This window comes from Rhipicephalus sanguineus, chromosome 6 (genome assembly GCF_013339695.2).
Source record: "Rhipicephalus sanguineus isolate Rsan-2018 chromosome 6, BIME_Rsan_1.4, whole genome shotgun sequence".
NCBI classification, from domain to species: domain Eukaryota; kingdom Metazoa; phylum Arthropoda; class Arachnida; order Ixodida; family Ixodidae; genus Rhipicephalus; species Rhipicephalus sanguineus.
Genome location: NC_051181.1, coordinates 66843898 through 66867916, shown reverse-complemented (window position 1 = coordinate 66867916; position 24019 = coordinate 66843898). Strand labels below are relative to the sequence as shown.

General features: G+C 48.2%; 1 protein-coding gene across 1 annotated transcript in view; it reads right to left on the bottom strand.

The window, feature by feature from the left end:
• Positions 1-16803: 16803 nt before the first annotated feature.
• LOC125758855 (uncharacterized) overlaps positions 16804-24019 on the bottom strand; it is a 47786-nt gene continuing 40570 nt past the window's right edge. The window contains exons 2-4 of the mRNA XM_049416526.1: positions 21475-22508; positions 18011-18865; positions 16804-16950 (exon numbers count right to left, since the gene is read on the bottom strand). Coding sequence (XP_049272483.1) covers positions 16804-16950; positions 18011-18865; positions 21475-22482 — 2010 coding nt within the window. The 5' untranslated portion in view covers positions 22483-22508. The remainder of the gene's footprint in view (positions 16951-18010; positions 18866-21474; positions 22509-24019) is intronic.

Here is a 24019-nt window from a genome sequence, read left to right as displayed (position 1 = left end):
GGGGACCGTTGTAATAAAATCCGCTTGCTGTTGGCGCGCTTTCACTTTCGCTCGGAGTATTCACGGTTTACCGATGATGCCCCCCGGAGTTTCGCCCCACTCATCACCTTCAAAGGTATACTGCGCTAAAAGGAACAAGGACACAGAAAAGGGGGGACAACACATGCGCAGACCCCCCTTTTGTGTGTCCTTGTTCCTTTTAGCGCAGTATACTTTTGAAGAATGAACATCAACCAACTAGCCCAACGTGCTGCTCCACTCATCACCATTCACCCCGTGGCTATGCTGTGGATTTTGGCTTTTGGCGGCACGCAGTTCGTTAAATTCTCCTTTCAACCAGAAGCCAAGTGGTCTTTCAGGAAACTTTCTTTAAAGGCACGAAACACACAGACACAACGAAAGGCGATGGCACGCGTGTGTGTGTGTGTTTCGCGCCTTTAACCAAGATGAAGAGTGACTAACTACCCAACATATAGTCTGAGACCTTCAAACTGCCGACGCAATTTTTTTTTTGTTCTCGTCATATCATTAAAACGGCTGGGCGAGTCCGTCTTACATCATCAAAAAAGGTGCTGCGCCCGTTCTCTTCTCGTCCATGTTTCTTTTGCGCAGCACCTTGTTTATTAAAACATCACACGTTATAACAGAACGAACTCTACATGCAGCTGCGCGATGCTCGTTAGATGCCTGTGGTGGGTATAGGGTGCCTGTGGAGTGGGCATCGCAATGGCAGACGCAGTAGCAGAGATACAGATTTTTTATTTGGGAAAATTAGGTGAAGAGTGGGGGTAAGTGACGCAGTAAGCAGTAGCAGACAACAGAGTTGATCCAGCTTACACGGTGGTGGAGGGGGAGCGCGCATCGAGACACCCTAGTTGTGTATAAGGAGAAAATGGGCCCCTCAATTCTTTCTTTGGTGCTCATCGTGTCAGACAACCATTTGTATAATGTGGCTGTTATCATTGACACCGCGCAGCGATATTGTGTCCAGCTAATTTACTAATAGTGCCTTCTCTTACTTCCGCAGTCGTGAAGGCAGCGGACAGTTCGAAAAAGGGACTACCTGCCGGCTGCGGCGCGTCCTCGCGCACCGACCATCCATCCCCAGATGCGTAATTCCGTGTACTTTACTTGAACTTAGCCCGCAGCCTTCCTTGCGGGCGGTCAACCGCTGCTTCATGACAGCGTAAGGTGGGCCACTCTTTTGCGTCGCGAGTGGCTGCAAGTGTTTTTCTGGCCTTTGAAGGAACGGCGACCATTTAAGAATGTGAACAGAGCGTGGCCATCTATTTATGCTGCTGATAGGACACAAGTTTGCGGCTTGTTGCCACGGGAGCAGCCCGCGTTGGTGTGCAATCGCTTGATTCTTAAGTAATGCATATAGTGATCATTTAATTTTATCCTGCCACCATATTTTGAAGCCTGACTGACACGACGTAACTTTCAAGATATTTGATTGTACTACTTCACGGAAGCGTCTCTCGGGTATCTTTCTCGGGTATCGGGTATCTCGGGTAGCATGTGACGTCGGCGGAGCTTTGTGAATGAAGCCTCCCCGGGCAGTTTCTTGTCGTTCGGCCCCTGGACTGCTTGCCACTGCGTCACGAGTGCTTTGCATGGAGCGCACCGGTGCACGCACCATTAAGGGACCAGACGATTGGATAACTAAAAAAATAATTTGAGGCAGGTACTTTTTACAGAACGAAGGACTACTGCGTAACGTCAATTTCACTTAGAAATAGAACTATTTTTTTACGTATACTATATATTGACAAGAATGCCTATTTCTTTACCTCTCTGATTTTCATAAGTGCAGGATTTCTGGTAACGCAGAATCCGTCCAATTTCCAACGCAATATAGTTTATCACACCAGACATTTTTTTGCCCTGCAGTTGAAATTTCTGAGAATACAATGCCAAATAGGGAGAAGGAAGCCACCAAAAGAATTTTTTCTTGGTGAGAGATGTCGCCTCTAAAACAGGGCTGGGCAGTATCGCGATACAAGAGTATCGCCATAGTATTTCAGAGATACTTTTGAGTATCTGTATTTCTGTATCGAGATACATTTGAAAAATGTATTTGTAGCTCAGTAGTGAAATACTTGCACGATGCATCGCTTGTATCGCGATACAGTGCAGGACACGGTATCTCGTTAGGTTTTCTTTCTGTCGAAAATTACTTGACGCGTGTTTCCAAGGGGGTCTGACTGTTTTTTTTTTTTCATTTGTTTTGTGCCAAGACAAGCAAAGGCGTGCCGCCGGTCGCTGACAGAAAGGGCAGGGATGGTTTCCCCTCAAGCACAGAATGGCCCATGTGGTAAAGCGCGCGATGCCGCAGACGGCAGAATCGCGGAGGCAGTATTGTCGGCCTCTGCCGACGAAAGTCGATGTCTCTTAAGGCCAGTGCAGCTCGCCTAGTTTTTTTTTTTCGGGTGGCAAACCATTACTTCGTGACCCCCCACGCGGATACCGCCTTGGAACTGAGGCTTTGCAATGCTTCGCGTGCGTTCAGTTCTCAAAGCGGCGGCACTTCTAAAAGCAGTTTCCATGGTCGCGGCGGAAGTGACTGGAAGATGGCTATCTTTATCGCGCTTTCAGCCACCTCTCCAGCGTGTCAGGATGTGTTCCTAATTGATCACAAGCGTGAAACGGTCTTTTGTGGTACCAGGCTCCCCACCGGCGGAGGCGACTTCGCCTATTGCGGCTTACTGAAATGGGTGCTTGTAGCTTCGGTGGTGGTCACACCTTTATTGAAGAGTGACCATTTCGGCCCAGGCGACGAGTTCTTGCTGTAGTTTCTGACTGGGCGCTCTGAGCAGCTGTCCCTGATTCCACGTCTGTTTAGAGAACTTGCAGGAGCGACTTGGGAGGGCTTACATCCTCTCACCCCAAAAGAACGTGATTTTAAGAAGCCAATTTTTGGATTGTAGTTTCGACATATTGGGCTCCATTGCGCGTATGTAATTATGACCGGCCTATATGGGCAGCGGATTCCTCAGTCGTCTGACCCGGCGCCGACCGGGCCAGACGGCTGAGGATATCGAAGATTGGGACCGACGTGGGCTTCTGAGCGGTCAGATCAACCCACGTGAGGGAGGAAGTGTTTCGGTATCTAGATGGCCCGTGAAGAGATGTCGCCGCGCTCCAGGGCTACCCGGCTATGAAGGTGGTATTTATTCACTATAACACGAATTTAGCAGTGCAGACGGGCACAATGTGCCCGTCTGCACTGCTAGATAGACTTTTTTCTTTCGCGAGTCTTGTGCTGAGGCCGAGTCGACGCTGTCTAGAAGACAGCATGCTTCGAAAGCTCACACAGCAACCGAATCAGCAAAGCAGATCTTATGTGCAAAGTAAAGGTATACGTTTCTCAATTAACTGGTGTTCATTAGTGTTCGAGTGGTTTGCTTAAACTGTGCTATTTGTTGCATAGCTCATTTAGTTGTCACCAAGCATGTCGATTTCGGTGCCCAATGCTTGTTACTGTTGCTGTGAAATAGTGTACTTTTTATTGCGATTGATATGTGTAATTATGTCATTATTACTAGTTATGTACTTTGTAAGCCGAGCCCCCCACCGTGATGTCTTAATGGCGCTGAGGGTACTGTAATAAACAAATAAACTAAAAGTTTCATTGTACTGCAGCTTTATTTACACTATTATGCTGCACTTATGTCTTGATGATATGTGGTGTTTAATGGCGCAAGGGCCAATTGATGGCCAAAGAGCGCCAGTTCATGAGACAAAGGATATGAACAATGGTTGCGGTAAGTAGCTGTATAGGGGCCTTAAAATTCCTCGCGCTAAAGGCGGGTAAAACATATATATATTAAAATCATGAGAGTGGCGTGAAATATGTGTGGTGGAATGAATGACAAGTGGTCGCAAGAATAAAACTATGAAGATATGACATCAGCACGAATGCCTCGTCAATGCCCTTGAGTCCAAGGGCCGCGAGGCAAGTGCTGTCTTTAACGTATTCACCGCAGCAGCGACCTCTGTTTAGAGGCCGTGCTACGGGTCACCTTGATATATGACATGAAAACTGGGTACATCGTTTAAAAAAGCAGACAGTGACTGATATGTAAAAAGCGGGTCCCTACCGATGAACATTGAAGGGTGAAGTGGAAATTGCTGCCGGTAGGGTAATAAAAAGTGCTTTTTTCTGATAGCATCGAGTTCCTTGCACTGAATGAGGACGTGAAGGACCGTGAGTGGCTGACCACATCTATCACACAAAGGTGGCTCGCCACCGGACAGAAGGTGTGTGTGTGTACTGTATGTGTGGCCGATCCTAAGTCTGCAGAGTGTAACTTCTGTGTGGCGTGATTTTGATACTGGAGGCCAGTTACCGAGATGCGGTTTGACAACGTGTAGCTTATTTCGTGTATGCATATCCCATGTGGTCTGCCAAAAGGCTCTGAGCTTTCTTTTCAGGAAGTGTTTTAGGTCTAGTGGAGGAATAGCTAAGGATGTGTTGTGACTGTTTTCGTGGGCGGATGCTGCTAGCTGGTCCGCCAACACGTTGCCTTGTATCTCGCGGTGCCCTGGCACCCAGCACACTACGACATGTTGTTCGAGTGCGTATATCGTGCTTAAAAGAGAATACAGCGAGACAAAGACGGGGTTTTTGTGTCTTTTCAGAGTTTTTAAGGCTTTTACCACGCTTAGAGAATCTGTGTAAATCACTGCCTTTTGTAGTTTTAATTGTTGAATGTGTTTAACGGCCGCAAGTATCGCGTAAGCTTCTGCCGTGAAGATACTTGATTCAGGGTGTAGAATACCGGAATCCGTAAAGGATGGCCCGACGGCTGCGTAAGACACAGAAGTATTGGACTTTGAGGCGTCTGTAAAGAATTCTGCACAAGTGTATTTGTGTTGTAGTTCAAGGAAGTATGTACGGATATGTGCAATAGGCGCGTGTTTCGTTACTTCCATGAAAGAAAGGTCGCAGTCTATAAGCTGCCACCGCCACGGCGGTAGTTGTGCAGCGGGAGCCAATAGACAGTGTTCGAAAAGTGGCACACCCGTTTCCTCAGCCAAGCCCCTCACACGAAGTGAGTAGGGCTGTCGCACCGAAGGACGGTGGTCGAAAAGGGCAGAGCTAGATAAGTCATTTATTGTGGGGTGTGAGGGGTGTTCTTTGTCTGCGTTCACTTTGAGATAGTATAGAAACGACATGTAGGATCGCTGCAGGTGGAGAGACCACTCGTTCGATTCGACGTAGAGGCTTTCCACGGGGCTGGTGCGAAAAGCACCCGTAGAAAGACGAATGCCCGAGTGGTGGACAGGGTCAAGCATCTTCAACGCGCTTGGTGTCGCAGACTGATATATTATCGCCCCATAATCCAGGCGCGTGCGTATGAGGCTTTTATAAAGATTCATCAGACACTTCTTGTCACTACCCCACGTAGTGCGTGACAACACCTTTAGAATATTCATGGTTTTTAAGCACTTGTTCTTTATATACTTTATGTGTGATATGAAGGTGAGTTTCGTGTCTAGAATTACGCCGAGGAATTTATGCTCCGTTTTCACAGGCAGCCGCTGACCATGCAGATTAATGTCCGGATCGGGATGGGGGCCTCTTTTTCTTGAGAATAATACGCAAGTACTTTTTTGCGGGTTAAGGCTGAACCCGTTCTCGTCTGCCCATTTGGATACCTTGTTTAAACCAAGTTGCACCTGCCGCTCGCACATTGAAAGGTTGCAGGATTTATAACCGATCTGCACATCATCGACATATGTGCAATAAAACATATTCCGTGGAATACACAGACGTAGGGAATTCATTTTTATAATAAAAAGTGTGCAACTCAGAACACCACCTTGCGGCACTCCAGTTTCCTGGACAAATATTCGGGACAAGGCATTGCCCACTCGAACACGAAATGTTCGATTGGACAAGTAACTCTCTATTATATTTAACATTCTCCCGCGTACCCCTAAGTGGGACAGGTCTCTTAATATTCCAAAGCGCCATGTGGTGTCGTAGGCCTTTTCCATATCGAGGAACACCGAAAGGAAGAATTGCTTGTGGACAAAAGCGTCGCGAATTTGTGCCTCGATACGGATAAGGTGGTCAGTGGTAGACCTACCCTCTCGAAAACCGCACTGGTATGGGTCAAGTGATTTGTTTGTTTCGAGGAAATGTATAAGTCGGCGGTTTATCATCTTTTCAAAAACTTTACACAGGCAGCTCGTTAGTGCAATGGGCCTGTAGCTCGCAACGGAGGATGGGTCCTTGCCCTGTTTTAGAATAGGAATAATAATGGCTTCTTTCCAGGCCGAGGGGATCTCGCCTGAAAACCAAACAGCATTATACAGGGAAAGGAGAGTTTTTTGTGTTTCAGATGGCAGGTGTTTCAACATTTCATATACAATACGGTCAGAGCCTGGGGCAGAATTATTGCAGCAATTAAGCGATGCTTCTAGCTCAGCTATGCCGAAGGGTTCATTGTATGCTTCGTGTTTTGTGGATTTACGCTCTAGTTTCTCTTTTTCGATTCTTGTTTTGTATCGTTGGAAAGCTTCAGAACAGTGCGACGAGCTCGAGACCTGTTCGAAGTGTGCGCCTAGAGAGTTCGCCTGGTCTTCCAAGCTGTCGCCTTGTGTGTTTACTAGAGGAAGTGAGTGTGCTTGTCGGCCTGCTACCCTACTAACCATGTTCCAGACTTTAGCCTCCTGTGTATATGAGTTAATTCCGGATAAAAATTTCTGCCAACTTTGTCTTCTTGCCTGTCGGCGAGTTCTCCTGCCTTGTGACTTTATGTTTTTAAAAGTGTCCAAATTCTCGGCTGTCGGCGAGTCCCGAAGCAGCCTCCATGCTTTATTTTGTTTTTTGCGCGCGTTTCGACACTCAGTGTTCCACCATGGCACTCGTCGTTTGCCGGGCAGTCCAGCTGTTTGTGGGATACACTTCATTGCAGCATCAATCAAAAAAGCTGTAAAGTAGTCTACAGCTTCATCTATGCTTAAAGCACGCATGTTAGTCCAACTTAAGAGAGCCATTTTACGAAACTGTTCCCAATCGGCTTTGTCAATTTGCCATTTGGGAACCTGTGGAGGACATTCAATAGCTATCGGGGTGCTCAGAACTATAGGAAAATGGTCACTTCCATAGGGATTATTAATGACTTTCCATGTTAGTAGAGGCAGAAGTGATGGAGATGTGATGCTGAGGTCTATGGACGAGTAGGTATTGTTCGCGAGGCTATAGTATGTCGGCTCTTTTTTATTCAAGAGACATGCGCCGGAAGAGAAAAGGAACTGTTCAATGAGACGTCCTCGCGCGTCGCAGCGAGGGTCACCCCATAGACCACTATGTGCATTGAAGTCCCCAAGTACCAGATAAGGATCTGGAAGTTGGTCTATTAATGACTGGAATTCATGTTTTTGGAGGTGGTAGTATGGAGGTATGTAGAGAGAGCAAATGGTGACGAGTTTGTTCGAAAGAACTGCTCGAACAGCCACTGCCTCGAGGGACGTTCGAAGTGGTAGATGTGTGCATGCTACTCCTTGATTAACTACAACAGCGACACCACCGGATGACGCCACAGCGTCATCTCGGTCCTTCCGGAAAATAATGTAGCTGCGTAGAAAGTTGGTGTGTTTGGATTTTAAGTGTGTTTCCTGTACACACAGCACCTTTGGTGTATGTTTGTGTAAAAGTTCTTGGACATCGTCGAGATTTCTAAGGAGTCCTCTGACGTTCCATTGTATAATTTGTGCTTCCATATTGGAAGTTAGGTAGTGCTGTGTGTACAAAAAGGAAGTGAGTGTTTAGGTTGAAAGTTAAAGCTCAAGTAGCAGGGCCGTCGTCGGGCCCCATTATAGGCTTTTTGGTTTTCTTGGCGCGCTCCAGGGAGCTACGCCGCTCTTTCGGTGCCAAGGGCACCGGAGTTGTGTCCATTGCCTCGTGTGAGGCACTGGACGCCCGCGTACGCGAGCTGCTGGCTTGTGTTTCCGACCTCGCCTGGCGAGGCGTGGTCGTGAGACCGGACGACTCTGGAGTAGCCGGGATCTCTGGCTTGGCAGGTGGATACTTCGTCTGGTGTGACGAAGTCTTGGACGCCACCGCGCCGGAGAGCGATGTGCTCTCCTTTGTCTCAATGGTACCGGAGCTTGTAGTGGCCACCGGTGTGGTCAGATTCAAGGTAGGTGGGGCAGCCTTCGCTGCTCCCACCATAGGGGCGGGTGGCGTTTGCCTCGGCACGCTGCGCGTGGTCCGGGCAACCGCGATAGGCCGTTGTGGTGCTGCCCCCCGTCGCACCACTTCGGCAAAAGATGTTCTTGGTGGAAATGACGTTGAAACTCGCTGTCGTGCTTCGCGGAACGTTATGTTTTCTTTTACTTTTACGGTGAGTACTTCTTTCTCTTTCTTCCAGGCCGGGCAGGCCCTGGAGTACGCAGGGTGATCACCTTCACAGTTCGCGCAGCGAGTCTCATCGCCAGCGCAGTCATCAACAGAATGACCCGTCGTTCCACATTTTCCACAGGTAAGCTGTCCTCGGCAGCTCTGAGACGCGTGACCAAACCTTTGGCATTTAAAGCATCGCCGCGGGTTTGGAATGAAAGGCCTTACAGGGAGTTTGACGTAGCCGGTTTCAATGTTCTCGGGTAGTGTGTTGCAGGCAAAAGTAAGGATCAAATGCTTGGTCAGTATTTCTGTGTTGTCGCGCCTTATCTTGATTCGTTGGACATGAGTGACACTTGAGTCTTTCCATCCATCTAGTAATTCTTCATCGCTGAGGCCAATCAGGTCCTCATCGGACACTACACCTTTGACAGTGTTCATACTCCGGTGTGCGCTCACAGAGATCGGGAAATTTCCAAAAGCAACAAGGTGTGCCAGTTTGTCGTACTGCTGCTTATCTCGTACTTCTAGGAGTAAATCGCCAGCTGCCATTCTTGTGACTTTGTAACCAGTTCCAATGGTTTCTCTGAGACATTTCGCAACCAGGAATGGCGACATCCCTCGTGCTGACTTAGTTTCATGTTGACTGTGTATGACATGGTATTTGGGAAATGATTGTTTCTGTTGCTGAGGTAAGGTTAGCGTTTCATCGGTGCGCCACCGTTTGAGGGAGCGATCAGTTGGTGAAGGGACAATATGTGCCATATATGACTTGAAAATTTCGGCAGCGATGGTGGCCACCCACCACCGAGCCCAACAAGGGGACGCTACAAGGTTGGATAACGCTTGGAGACGCCAGCCATGCATCGCTGCTATAACCTAATATATCTAACCAAGGTTGGTTATTTACACCAGGTTAACCCTTGCCGCCCAGAAAGATGGAAGTCAAAAGAAGTAAGGAGAAGACAGGACAGATCAAAAGTGAGAGAGAAAGACGAAGATGTGAGGAGGGAGAGAGACAGGAAAAGGCGACTGCCGATTTCCCCTGGGTGGGTCAGCCCAGGGGTGCCGTCTACGTGAAGCTGGGGCCAAAGGGGTGTGTTGCGTCTGCCGGGGGGCCTTAAAGGTCCAATCACCCGGCGTCGGCTCAACCCCCAGGATCCCCTTTTCCCCGGACACGGCAAAGCCACGCACGGCTAGGCGTGGGAGGGGTCGAAACCCCCCGTTAGCTCGGGTCCGTGGTGTCGCTACACACCAAACGCCTACTTGCGCAGACGCCCCTGCGGGGCTGCACTTATGTCTTAGCGGAGTAGGAGCATCTTTGAAATAAAAAAGTATTCTAGTATCTGTATTGCAGTGTCTGTATTCCGGAATAGTTTTTTCGTCATATTGCAAAAGTATCTCCGAAATATCCCTTTACGCTAAAGCCAAATGTATCTTAGTATCTGTATTTTAGGCTTCCGGTCCATGTATTTCGATATCTATATTCCGGAATACTTTTCCGAGTATCTCTGCCCAGCCCTGCTCTAAAGTAAACTATTTTGAAGGCTGGGCTCTCACAGATTGCTCACTCGTCTCGCTGTGCGCTTGTCAAGTGCCCAATTTTAGGCTTCACTAACCAATGTGCATTAATATTTTAATTTACAAACTGAAATCGCACCCTAGTAAGGTTCTGGCTAATCGTTGCAGGGATTATCAGAAAACCACGAAGAATCTTTTATAGAATTGTGTGCACCGTTTGTCGATAGATTTACGCAAGAATGCATTCAATAGAATTTAATAGAATAAGTGCCTGCTTTAATACAGACATCGTCAGTACTGATGTAAAAGGTAATGGTATACGTATTTACCACCGCATATTATATCAAAATGTAGTTTCACTTATTTTTGTCAGGCAGCTAGGTAGAAGCTGATGTGACTTGTAACGTATCACAGGGCTGCAGGAATCTGTAGATCTGTAGTCGTGGGACTGTCGATGCAATCGCTCCCGGTATAGCAGCACTGTTATCCAACACAAGAGTATTCGGTGAAATGTTGCCACCGAGCGATAGCTCTTGAGCCTCACCGCTCGACTTCCCGGTGCTCTTACTTCTTCTTGCATGCCTGGTTCTGGCGAAGCGATCATGTAAGGCGGAAAGTTGAAAGTTGGATCAAGCTGTTAAGCTGGATGATCCGTATTTGACACGGAACTCAGGCGATGCCATTGATTTTTTATCCGCGTAGCCAGGGACGGGGACGCAGCTGGTTGGCTTTTCCGCAGACGTTGCAGACTTGTTTTATTTGATTCCAAAAAGTGCCTTGTTTTGCGCTGTCAGAAACAGCATTGATGCCTTCGGTGCAGTTGAATTTATAAACGCGGCGGGGCTTTCTGTTGACAGTTTCTTTAAAGAAATGCTTAGAGTTATCTATCATGTAAAGTGGTAACCTTCGCCAATGACACATTTGTACAAAAAGAGGGGGTGTGCAATCGATCATGTATACTAACAATTTTAAGCGACATTTTCTTAACATACGTTGATAAGCGTATTGCGTCATCTGTTGGCGTTGCAAAGGTGGCAAAGATTTTTAGGTACTTGGATGATTACCTTGTGCTGTTAAGAAACACCTCAAGAGGGGGCAGGGGCTACAGAGCAAGTCCTGCAGTTTGAAAGATGCGGTGAGGGTCTCAGGTTCACGTGAGAGATGCCTAATGAGGGATGTTCACATTTTCTAGATCTGCGCATTAGCTGTAGTCAGCACATTTGCTGGGAATACGGACCTCGTTCCAAAAAACAGATCCTGGGATATCATTCGGCCCAGTAAAGGATTGTAAAGAGAGGGATAGCAAGAAATTGCTTGCGAGCTGCGCTTGCTAAGTCGGGCGAGTACCTTGTAGGAGAGAGCGTGAGAGGCCAAGTTGAACGCTTGAAATTGGCCGGCTTTTTTGAACCGCTGATTAAGTCCGTGGTGGAGAGTCTAGTAAAGGAAGTGAAGGCTGGCGGCCTAGCCACCAGACAAAACAGGGGTGAACCACGGGAACGTCCCGTGCCTATTCCTTGCGTACACCAGTTCTCGCCCGACTGAAGAAGGTGGCGGAAAAATGCGGCGTACACATCGTGTTTACGGCGCCGAATAAGCTTCTACGCATGTGTGCATCGGTGAACAGCTTAAGCCAAGACAAGGCCTGTAAATTGAGCCACGCCACTCATTTTGTTCCGTGCAAAACCGCAGTGGTGTACAAGATTCTGCTGTCCTGTGGCCGGTGTTACGTAGGCCGAACCGGCCGCTGCATTCGTAAGGCTGCAGGACCACCGAGCGGCAGTGAAGGCGCTGGCCGGTGGTGGGCACCTTGCTGACCATAGCAGTTGTTCTTGCTCCCCATACTATGAAAAAACATCAGAGCTGCGCAGCTTCGCAACGCAAGGGGAGAGGGAAATTTATGAAGCTTTGGTCATTAAAGGGACACTAAAGAGCAAAACGATTTCTCTCGCATTAGTAAAGTAGTCTTCCACGATGCCAAAAACACCATGCTTTCTGCGCGAAGACGCTTAATAAGCGAGAAAACGCGCAAAAAGAAAATACAAGTGGCGACGCCACCTTGAAATTTCCGCACCATTTTCCGTGACGTCAGATATTTTTGACGGCGCCTGCTTGGGCCTACGTAGTTCCTAATCGAAATCGAAGTACATTGTCCTCTGAGGGGGCCAGAGACTTGACATAAAGAGTTTGTCGAAATTTAGTCGAGCCAGTGGCGCCAAAATACGTTAAATGCTATTTGAAGTCTTTTACGTCACAAATTACAAAGTTCGGCGCGAAATTTAAAAATGAAACTTTGAACTTGGTTTTCTCCTCTAATAATAAACCTATGGTGGTGAAATAAACTACACAAGAGTTCTCCGAGCACACTTTATCAATCTAAACCAATTCATTGTTTCTCTTTAGTGTCCCTTTAAAAAAGAAGCTGCCGCGTGTGTCAGCAGTCCCTCCTACGCTCTCTCTGACAACTAACTTGGCTATCCGGAAAGAAACTGATAACTCATCTTTGTTGCTGAATATCAGTATTAACAGGACGTTTGCGCGCATGCAGTCCCCAAGTTGTCTATATATACCTAAGTGTTATGTGTAATAAAGTGTAGTTGAAGTCTAGCGTTCTCCTGTATTCCTCTTTCTCGTCCACGTCTCTTTGGCTAGTAAACTGGCGCTATTATTCTGGCGAAGCAGCTGCCAGACAGACTCTGTAGCCGGCGTTGCCCGTGCTTCGCACTAGGGTTTCGCTGTAGTCTTTCGCCGGCATTGACTTTGATGATAATATGTGATGTTTATTGGCGCAAGGGCCATTTGATGGCCAAAGAGCGTCAGGACATGACAGCGAATGTGAACAATGATTATGTTAAGTGGCTGTATAGGGGCCTAAAATTCATATCGCTAAGGGTGGGTAAAACATAATAAAATCATGAGAGTGACGTGAAACATGTGCATAGATAATGAATGGCAAGTGGTCGTGATGATAAAACAATGGGGATATGGTGGAAGCGCGAATGCCTCCTTAACGCCTTTGAGGCCAAAGGCAAGGAGGCAAGTGATTTCTATAATGTAACTACAGTAGCAACAACCTCTTTCAGAGGTTGCGCTACGGATTCCCTGGGTATATTACGTGAAAGCAATCGTCTTCTTTTAAAAACCCGAACAGTGACTGATGTCTAATAACAGGTTCCCTAACGACGAATAATGATGGGTGAAATGGTAATTGTTGTCGGTAGGGTAAAGAAGTGTTGTTTTCTAAGAGTTTCTAGTTGATTACACTGTATTAAAATGTGAAGCACGGTTAGTGCTTCACCACATCTCACACACATGGGTGGATCACCACCGGAGAGAAGGTGTGAGTGTGCACTGTGTGCATAGGCGTGCGCAGGGTTCCCCATCAGGAGGTGGGGGGCAAAGGTTCATCGCAGCGCCCCCCCCCACCCTACTAAGTCAATGTATGGGGCAGATTTCGCGCCCACCTCTTAGGTGATCAGGGGGGGCAGCCGCCCCCCTGCCCCCTCTGTGCGCACGCCTATGACTGTGTGTGTCCTATTCTTATCCTGGTAAGTGTTACTTCTGTGCGATGTGACTGATACTGGCGGCCAATACGCGACATGTGGCTTGATGAGATGAAGTTTATTTTGTGTTTGCCTGTCCCACGACCGCTGCCAGTAGTCTCTGAGCTTTCTTTTAAGGAAGGGTTTAAGTCAAGTGAAGGCACAGCTATATATGTATTGGCGGCAGCGTTTTCGTGGGCAGTAGCAGCTAGCTGGTCCGCAAACACGTTTCCTTGAATTTCGCGGCGCCCTGGCACCCAGCACACTACGACATGCCGTACGAGTGTGTAGATCGTGCAGAATATTGTGTAGACATAGACTAGGACAGGGTTCTTGTGCTTTTTAAGAGTTTTCATAGCTTTCACGACGCTTAGCGAATCTGTATATCACTGCACGTTGTAGTTTTAATTCTTTAATATTGTTACGCTCGAAGGAGGCCGAGACGTATGCGACTGAAGGGGCCGTTTATTTGGACGCGAAGGTGAGCGCAGGAGCGGCCAACAGGTTGAATCTCCCAGCGTCGTCGTCTTCTTCTTCAGCTGCCTCTGAGCGGCCAGCACGTTCACCGGCCTTCGTTTTCTTTGTCCATATGCGTAACATTCCTCTCCTCGCAGACGAAGGCCGCCGGGCGAGTCAGTCGGGTTGTCGCGACGTAAAAAATTTCAAGCGGGCGACATGAACCACCTGGGTCTTGGCAGCTCGTCTACCACTTGCCGTAAGGCGAGCGATGGTATAGGTGACCTCTGTGAGTCTGGTGATAATAACAAATGGTCCATCGTATGTGGCTAAATCTTTTGACATAAGCCGCGTTTCCGAGTAGGAGTCCACAGCCAGACTAAATCACCGGGTCGATAGGTTACAGGCCGGTGGTGAATGTCGTACCGTGCTTTCGCTCTGTCTTGAGATGCCAAGGTGCGTAATCGTGCTATACGACGCGCCTCTTCAGCAAGGCAGAGGGTCTCGGCGACTGTGGCGTTTTCGTGAGTACAGAAAGGGAAAACAGTGTCGATTGTGTGCCGAGGTGGACGTGCGTACAACAAAAAGAAAGGGCTATAGCCGGTAGCCTCGTGCTTGGCAGTATTGAATGCATATGTGATGAAAGGTAGCACGTCATCCCAGTTCTTATGGTCGGATGCGACATACATAGACAACATGTTGATAATGGTCCGGTTGGTGCGCTCCGTAAGCCCATTCGTTTGTGGATGGTAGGGTGTCGAGTGACGCAAGCGGGATTCACATAAACGAAGAAGCTCCTCCACGGCATCCGCTGTGAATTGTCGTCCACGGTCGCTGATGATCACGCGAGGTGGGCCATGTCGGAGTATGACGTGTTGCAGCAGGAACAATGAGACGTCACTGGCCGTTGCGGAGGGGACGGCCGCCGTCTCACAATAGCGTGTCAGGTAATCGACACAAACAATTATCCAACGGTTGCCCTTAGCCGTTTTTGGAAAAGGGCCCAGGAAGTCAATGCCCACTTGTTGGAAAGGTGTGCTTGGAGGTGGCATCGGTTGGAGGAGACCAGCTGGGGCAGTAGATGGGCGTTTATGGCGCTGACACTGCATGCAGCTGGCCACATACATCTCAACGGACTTTTGCATTCCAGGCCAATAAAAACGTTCCTTAGTCCGGTGGAGCGTCCGCGCAGAACCTAAATGTCCAGACGTAGGGTCGTCGTGCATGGCACTCATAATGGCTGTGCGAAGGCTCTCCGGCACCACCAGAAGAAAACGTACGCCATTGCCAGAAAGGTTTTTCTTGTACAAGAGTCCATCGCGCATGCAGAAATGGCGCGCATTAGTAGAGGCGGACGTGGTGGTGAAGAGCGGTGCTAATTTTGCGTCCTTTTGCTGCTCTGCTTTGAAAGTGTCGAGGTCTGGAAAATTACGCGATACAGAAGCTATAAGGTGGTCAAAGTCATCGGCGTCACAGTCCGTAGTGCTGAGTGGCATACGTGAGAGGCAGTCCGCATCGGCGTGTCGTCGGCCGCTCTTGTAAGAGACGGTGAAGCTGTATTCTTGCAGCCTAAGCGCCCAGCGCACAAGGCGGCCACAAGGGTAGCGAAGGTTGACAAGCCAACACAGCGAGTGATGGTCAGTGACTACTGTGAATGGCCGCCCATACAGGTAAGACCGAAACCGCTGGATCGCAAATATTACTGCCAGGCATTCTTGTTCCGTGACAGTGTAATTCTGTTCGGGCCGGCTTAGTGAGGGACTTGCGTATGCAATGACGTGTTCGCGGTCACCATAGCGCTGGACTAGAACGGCACCAATACCTACGCCACTGGCATCCGTGTGAAGTTCTGTTGGGGCCAAATGATTGAAGTGCTGAAGGACAGGTCGTGACGTGAGCAGAAACTTCAGTTGACGAAAAGAAGACTGACACTCCGGAGTCCACTCAAAGGGAATGCCCTTTCGTAGCAGGCATGTGAGAGGGTGCGCGACGTCAGCAAATTTGGGAATAAAGCGTCGGAAATAGGAACAAAGCCCCAGAAAACTGCGGAGCTCCTTGACAGAGCGCGGTGCACTGAATGCTTCAACGGCTGCTGTCTTCTGGGGATCGGGGCGTATGCCATCCTTATCGACGAGATGCCCAAGCACGAGGGTTTGGCGGTCTCCGAAGTGGCACTTCTTCGAGTTTAAAACTAGTCCAGCGTTTCGGATGCAGTTCAGAACAATATCCAGACGCGAGTTGTGCTCACTGAATGTCCTGCCAAAGATGACGCCGTCGTCGAGGTAGCACATACAGATGTTCCACTTCAAGCCGCGCAGAATGGTGTCCATAAATCTCTCGAACGTCGCCGGAGCATTGCACAGTCCAAAGGGCATCACATTAAATTCAAAGAGCCCGTCAGGAGTCACAAAGGCAGTCTTTTCCTTGTCCTCAGGATGCATCGGAATTTGCCAGTAGCCGGATCGTAAGTCTACTGAGGAAAAGTAAGAGGCCGAATGTAGGCAGTCTATTGCGTCATCAATGCGTGGGAGTGGGTACACGTCTTTTTTTGTTACGGCATTCAACCGGCGATAGTCCACGCAAAATCTCCAAGATCCATCTTTCTTTTTAACGAGAATCACTGGAGCTGCCCACGGACTGGCTGACTCTTGTATGACTCCCTTTTTCACCATCTCCTGCACTTGATCGTTGATAATTTGGCGCTCTGATGGTGAAACACGATACGGCTTTTGTCGAATCGGATTGGCCGAACCCGTGTTGATGGTATGGCGTGTTCGAGACGCAGGGATGGAGGGTATGTTGTCCATCTGCGCAAAGTCAAATACCGAAACGTGCTTCGAAAGCACGCCCACTAATGTTCGCCGTTCGCTTGTGCTAAGCGACTTATTTATCATTGACAAAAGGGCCGTTTCCGAACTGTGAACTCCAGGTTCATCCGGCACATCTGTTAGTTCGGCCACCGATAAGGGCGCGTGGTCTCTGCTGACCCGGTCTCTGCTGACCCAGGCCAATTTCAAACCATCTGGTAACATCACGGGCTCTGAAGAACAGTTTACGGTCCATAAGCCAGTGCGTCCGCTGTTGATAGACACCACACAATGGGGAACCAACACATTCTTCTTCACGCAGTTAACGTGCATCGGCTCTACGCTGGCGTCGAAGCTGTCGCAATCGGCGCCGCAACAGACAACAGGCACACGAACGGTAGATGACGCAGGTATGACAGTATCGCCACAAACACACAATGTAGTTTCGCCTTCCGCAGAGTTTTCCAGGAGCTCTGATGGAAGACCACTCACAAATATCTTCCCTGTGCGGCAGTCGACAGTGGCACCACACTCCCGCAAAAAGTCCATGCCCAGAATAACGTCATGGGTCGACCGAGGAATAATCGTGAATTCCGTTGTAATAACATGAACTCCCAAAAGCACGTCAGCACTGCACACACCAATAGGACGCAACGGCTCGCCACTCACTCCGCAGAACTTTGAAGTTTCGTCCCACTTAAAAACAACTTTGCGCCCTAGCACGTCTTTAAAAGAAACACTCATTACGGAAATTGTCGCCCCTGTGTCCACCAGGGCCATCACAGGCACATCATCCACAAGAACACGCACTTTATTTTTGAGCATCCACACAGGAGGTATTTCTGTCAGTAGCACATCACCAGCGACCTCACCTCCATCGGCCGCGCTAGCTAGTTTTCCGCTGGCGAAGGGGACGTGGTGCGACGCAGCGGTGAGGGAGAACGGGGAGCACGCGGTCGCGGTGGAGGCGTCAAACTCCTGTCAGATGCCGGGGAGTGATTCCGGAAGCTGCTTGGCCAATAATCGTTGCCAGATGGTGGTGGCCGCGTGACACCGCGATGCCGTTCGGAGGGTCGTGAATATTCTGGCGGTGGGCCGTATCGCGGAGCTACACGACGGTTGCAAAACCGTGATATATGGCCCGGTACACCGCAGGAGTAGCACACCGGCAGAGGTCGAAACCTTGGTTGCTCTTCAGTGAAATGAGCGTCACCGTTTGCTCTTGTATAGCGGATGGGTTCGTCGGGGATGTCATGATGATACGTCGGTCGTCGGGGAGGCGTGCGCTGAGCGCGTCGATCATAGCGCGGAGCTGGAACGCGCGTTGTCACCCTTGACTGTGGGGCTGGGCTGTACTCTACAGCCGCTGCGCTAATCGTCGGTTGCCAGGGGGCCGAAAGAGGCGCAGTCATAGCGTCACGTGGCGTGTACATCTCATGATGGTCGGCAGTTGAACGCAGCATTTCTTGGCGGGAGAGTTCCTCGCGGACAATCTGTCGAATGGTCGAGGAAATGTCGAGGCAAGGGCTCGTGTCTACACTGGCAACAGTCGTCACGTTAGCCAGCCGACCAAACTTTGGCGTGATCCGACGCATCTTCAACGTTTCAAAAGTTCTGCAGTGCCGAATGAAGTCGGACACAGAACTGAGGGTATCCTTTCCGATTAGAAAAGTGTAGACGTCCTCAGCCACTCCTTTTAGCAAATGCCCGACTTTATCTTCCTCCGACATATTAGCGCTGACTACCTTGCACAGCCTTAATACTTCTTCGATATATGTCGTGCACGTCTCACCTGGCAGCTGCGCTCTTTGCGATAACGTCTGCTCAGCACGCTTCTTTTTTGCGACAGAGTCCCCGAAACACGCCTGCAGCTCCTCAACGAAAAGATCCCACGTTGTAAGCGCGTCCTCGTGGTTTTCGTACCACACGAGTGCGGTGTCGGTCAGGGAGAAGACCACGTTGGTGAGCTGAGCGGCTGTGTCCCATCCATTGGACTTGCTCACTCGCTTGTACTGGATGAGCCACGCGTCGACGTCTTCACCCGCCTTTCCTCTGAAGGGCGGTGGGACTCGGTAGTACTGCAACGGACCGCAAGGTGCTGCCCTGGGAGCATCTCCTTCTTGGGGCATGTCGGAGACAATCTCGTCAGATGGCGGGAGGCCGGCGAGTCGACGGCTTCGACGAAGCTGCAGCAGTGATGGTTCCGTCGTCGTGAGCGCGTACCCAGCACCTCCACCACGCTGTTACGCTCGAAGGAGGCCGAGACGTATACGACTGAAGGGGCCGTTTATTTGGACGCGAAGGTGAGCGCAGGAGCGGCCAACAGGTTGAATCTCCCAGCGTCGTCGTCTTCTTCTTCAGCTGCCTCTGAGCGGCCAGCACGTTCACCGGCCTTCGTTTTCTTTGTCCATATGCGTAACAATATGTTTGATGGCCACAAATATAGCACATGATTCTGCTGTGAAGATGCTTGTATTGGGGTGCACAACGCCTACAAAAAGGATGGACCAACCGCTGTGTAGGACAAAGAGGACAACGAACTGTGAGACTTTGAGGCATCGGTAAAGAATTCTGGAAAAGTGTATTTGCGCTGGAGTTCGAGGAAGTGTGTACGGGTATATGCAGTACGCGCGTGCTTAGTAACTTTCATGAAGGATACATCGCAATCTGAGTTTCCACCGCCACGGCGGGGGATATGCAGCGGGAGTCAGCAGACGGTGCTCAAAAAGTAGCACACCTATTTCTTCAGCTAGGCCCTTGACACGAACTGCGTAGGGCTTTCTCATGGCAGGACGGTTGTCAAACAGGATAGAACTGGACAAATCATTGATAGTAGAGTGTAACGGGTGTTCGTTGTTCGCGTTTACCTTGAGGAACCATACAAAAGATTGGTAGGACCTCTGGAGGTGTAACGACCACTCGTTTGATTCAACGTAAAGGCTTTCTACGGGGCTAGTACGAAAAGCACCCGTAGAAAGGCGAATGCCTAGATGATGGACAGGGTCAAGCATCTTCAAGGCGCTTGGTGTTGCAGACTGATAAATTATCGCCCCATGATCCAGACGCGTGCGTATAAGGCTTCTACACAGATTCATCAGACACTTTCTGTCAGTAGCCCAAGTAGTACGTGACAAGACTTTCAGAACATTCATTATTTTTATGCACTTGTTTTTGATATACTTGATGTGTGATTTGAAGGCCAGCTTCGTGTCTAAAATTAGCCTTAGGAATTTATGTTCTCTATTTACAGGTCAATGTCTGTTCTTGGTGTATGTCTCTCTTTCTGGAGATAAGACGCACGTGCCCTTTTGTGGATTTAGCCAGAACCCGTTTTCCTCTGCCACAGTAAAATTCATTGCCATTGTTAGGATAAAAATAGTTGGTTAGTTATATTGGGTTTAATGGCGCAAGAGCAACTCAGGCTAAGCTGCGCCAAACACAAGGTGTTCTATTATAACCAGTATCTCTAAAGTTTATCTAAAAAGCCGCTTGCTTTCAAGAAATTGATAGCGTTACATATGGGAACAAGTGGATCCTCTCCTAAAATCAGATTCGGGTGCATAGGTATTTGACGCTTGTAAAACTCTCTGAAATGTTTTCGTCTTTCTGTTTCAATGTGTGGGCACGTGATTAGAATATGTGTAACTGTTAATGGCTGTTGACATTTTCCACATTCCGGCATGTCTTCCCCTTTGAGCAAGAAGTTGTGAGTGAGGTGGGTGTGCCCAATGCGGAGTCTGCATAGGATAACCTCAATGAACCGTTCTTGGTGACGGCACGACTTCCATTCTCCCACCGTGGGCTTCACTAGATGCAGTTTATTACTCGTGCAGGAGTCCCATTGTTGCTGCCATTTTGAAGATAATGCTACGCGAATGTTACGGAGGCTGTCATTAAGGGGAATATTTATTCGCTTAACCGATGTCTGTGCTGCTAGCGACGCACATTCGTCCGCCTTTTCGTTGCCTGGTATCCCTATGTGGCCTGGTACCCAACAGAAACGAATAGTGACATCCTCGTTACTGGAGATAGTGTGTAGGATATCACCGAGTAATGGTTCGCACTCCGATCTTAAATGTAGCGCCTTTACTGAACTTAATGAGTCCGTGTAAATGATTGCCTGTCGGTGTTTCTCGGTGATGATTTTTGTACTGCTTCCCATAAGACGTACATTTCAGCGCTGAAAATGGACATGAACTCAGGTATTCTAACACTGACAGCGCTTTCTTTTGTCACAATCCCAATGCCTACATGGTGTTTTGTTTTCGAGCCGTCTGTGCATATTTCGGTATATCCTTTGTATTTGTCCTGAAGTGCACGGAATTCCTGGATTATGTATTCTGGCGCGGTGTTGTTTCTTTAGATTGGTCAGTGAAAAGTCACACAGCTGCGTCAGATCAGACCATGGCGGCAGTCTCGGCGGTTTCATAGCGACATTGAGTGCGTCCTCACAAATATCGTATGAGCGGCAATGCTCTTCAAAACGTAAAATCAGTGGTTTGATGAAGTGTGGCCTATTAGAGTAATGTAAGCGTGAGTGACATTGCGTGGTGATGTCGTGGCATATATGTTGAGACTGTGACCTGATCCTTAGAACATAAGAAAAGGTTAAAAGTGCGCGACGCTGGCATAGCGGAGGTTCATTGCACTCTATGTATAAACTCTGTATCGGGGATGTTCTATACGCGCCACTGGACAACCGGAGACCGAGATTGTGTACGGGGTCCAGACGCCCAATGTAGGATTTTCTGGCTGAGCCGTAAACAACACACCCATAATCTAAAATACTGCGGACAACAGAACGATAAACCTTCAGGAGGCATAATCTATCAGAGCCCCAATGCTTATGGGACAAAACCTTTAGTATGTTAAGCGCTTTATTTGCCTTTATTTTAAGTGCATTAATATGAGCAAGAAAATTCAGTTTACTGTCGAATGTCACACCTAAAAATTTTTGTTCGTGTTTTATCATCATCGCCATGTTGTTTAATGTAAGAACTGGGTCTGGGAATAATCCTCTTTTTAGTGTAAACATCACAGCAACAGTCTTTTGTGTGGAAAAACGGAAACCATTTCTGTCGGCCCAATGTGTTAGTTTGTTTATGGTAATTTGAAGTTGCCTCTCACAGGTTGATAGGTTAGAGGCACGAGAAGCGATTTGCAGATCATCAACATATAGAGAGTGCATTATTGTGGGTGGTATGATCTTATTGATTGAATTCATTTTTACTATGAACAAGGTAGTGCTAAGGATACAGCCTTGTGGTACGCCATTTTCCTGGACAAACGTGCGTGAAAGCACAGTGCCCAACCGCACCTGAAATGTTCTGTTAGTCATGAAGTCGGACAAACACTTTAGCATTTTGCCTCGAATGCCTAGATTAGCGAGGTCTTGCAGAATTCCGTGTCGCCACGTGGTATCGTAGGCCTTCTCTAGATCGAAAAAAACCGCGAGACAGTACTGTTTGTAGCGAAATGCTTCTCGTATTTCATGCTCAAGACGAACAAGATGGTCAGTGGTTGAGCAACCTTTTCTGTATCCGCATTGATGATTATCAATCAAATTTCTTGAATAGAGGATAAAAGACAGTCTGCAATTGATAACACTTTCGTAAGTTTTCGCGAGGCAACTGGTAAGAGCAATTGGTCTGTAGCTGCTCGGGGATGTTGGGGGTTTACCGGCTTTCAGAAATGGGACTACTATGGCAGTTTTCCATTGTTCTGGCATAGACCCGGATTGCCATACCATGTTGAAAAATGTAAGTAAAACTTTTGTCGATGATTCGGACAGATGTGCCAGCATAGAGTAGTGTATGTTGTCGGGGCCTACTGCCGTTTTTTTACCATGTGAGAGTGCAACGTATAGTTCCTGTAGTGTTAAGGGTTGGTTGTAAGCTTCGTGTGAAGCACCTGTGAGCGGTAGTTTCTGCTTCTCTGCGGTTTCTTTGTGTTTGAGGAAAGTTATCAGTGTAGTTGGCTGAACTGGAAATGTTGTAGAAGTGCCCCCCTAATATGTCGGCTTGTTCTTGTGTTGTTGTCTGGATGTCTGGGCTTGTGAGAATTGGTATAGTGTAGGCTGAGTAGTCTCCTCTGAATTTTCTCAACTGATCCCACAATCGTTTAGACGAGACAGTACTATTTATAGAAGTTATGTAATCGCGCCATGATGTTTTTTCGGCCTGCCTACGGATATAGCGCGCTTTCGCTTTAGCCTGCTTGAAGTTTACGAGGTTGCTATATGTGGGGTACCTCCTCAAGACGCCCCAAGCTTTATTTTGCAGTTTCTTTGCTTCAGTGCATTCTTTTGTCCACCAGACATTTCTCGTTTTTCGGATATGAGTTGACGATCGTGGTATTGACTTCTCTACGGCTGCAATTATAATTTCCGTGATTTTGTCATTAATGTCATCGATCGTAATATCTGGCGAGATGATGTCCTCTAGTTTCGCGTTTTCTAAAAATAGTGCCCAGTTCGCAAGATGGATTAGCCAGCGGCGTGGTTTAGAGGTGATGGTGGGTAGTGACGATGGCAGTTTGATGATTGCAGGTAAATGATCGCTGCCGTACGAAGAGTCCGGTACTTCCCACTTAAAATCATTAAAAATAGATGGTGAGCAAAATGCAAGATCCAGGCAACTAAACTTGCGTGAACTTGGTGAAAAGTAAGTTGGTGTGCCCGAGTTTAAAAGACAGATGTCATTCGATAAAATAAAATCCTCAATAAGTTGCCCTCTTTGGTCTGTTTGGTCACTGCCCCATAGCGTGCCATGAGCATTAAAATCACCTACGAGAACAAACGGTTCTGGAAGTTGCGCTGTCAAGTCCTCGAGTTCTCGTAGTGTCAATTGTTCATGGGGGGGAATGCAGATGGAGCAGATGGATATGGTTTTGTGTGCTATAATGCTGACTGCTACAGCCTCGAGAGGGGTGTTTAATGTGATTGCTCGGGTGGGAATGCCACCTTTTACTACAATTGCAACTCCTCCCGATAAACGGATACAATGTTGCCGGTCCTTACGGACAACTGTGTAACCTTTTAGTATACGAGTGTGCTTTGCGCCCAGGTTTGTTTCCTGGAGGCAAAATGCTATCGGGGAAAACTTGTTAAAAATGTCCTTTATGTCACCTAAGTTTTGAAATAGACCTCTGATGTTCCAATGAACGATAAAAGCCATGATGAAATTACAAGGAAGCAAATGTACTAATAATGTGGATCAATTGTTAAAATCATGGTAGGTGACATATGGCAGAAATTGGGTACGTGAAGAGCGATATCCACTTGGGTTATCGCTTCGGTTGCAAAGTTATTGGGATCTTGTCCCGCTTGGCGCGCTCGAGGG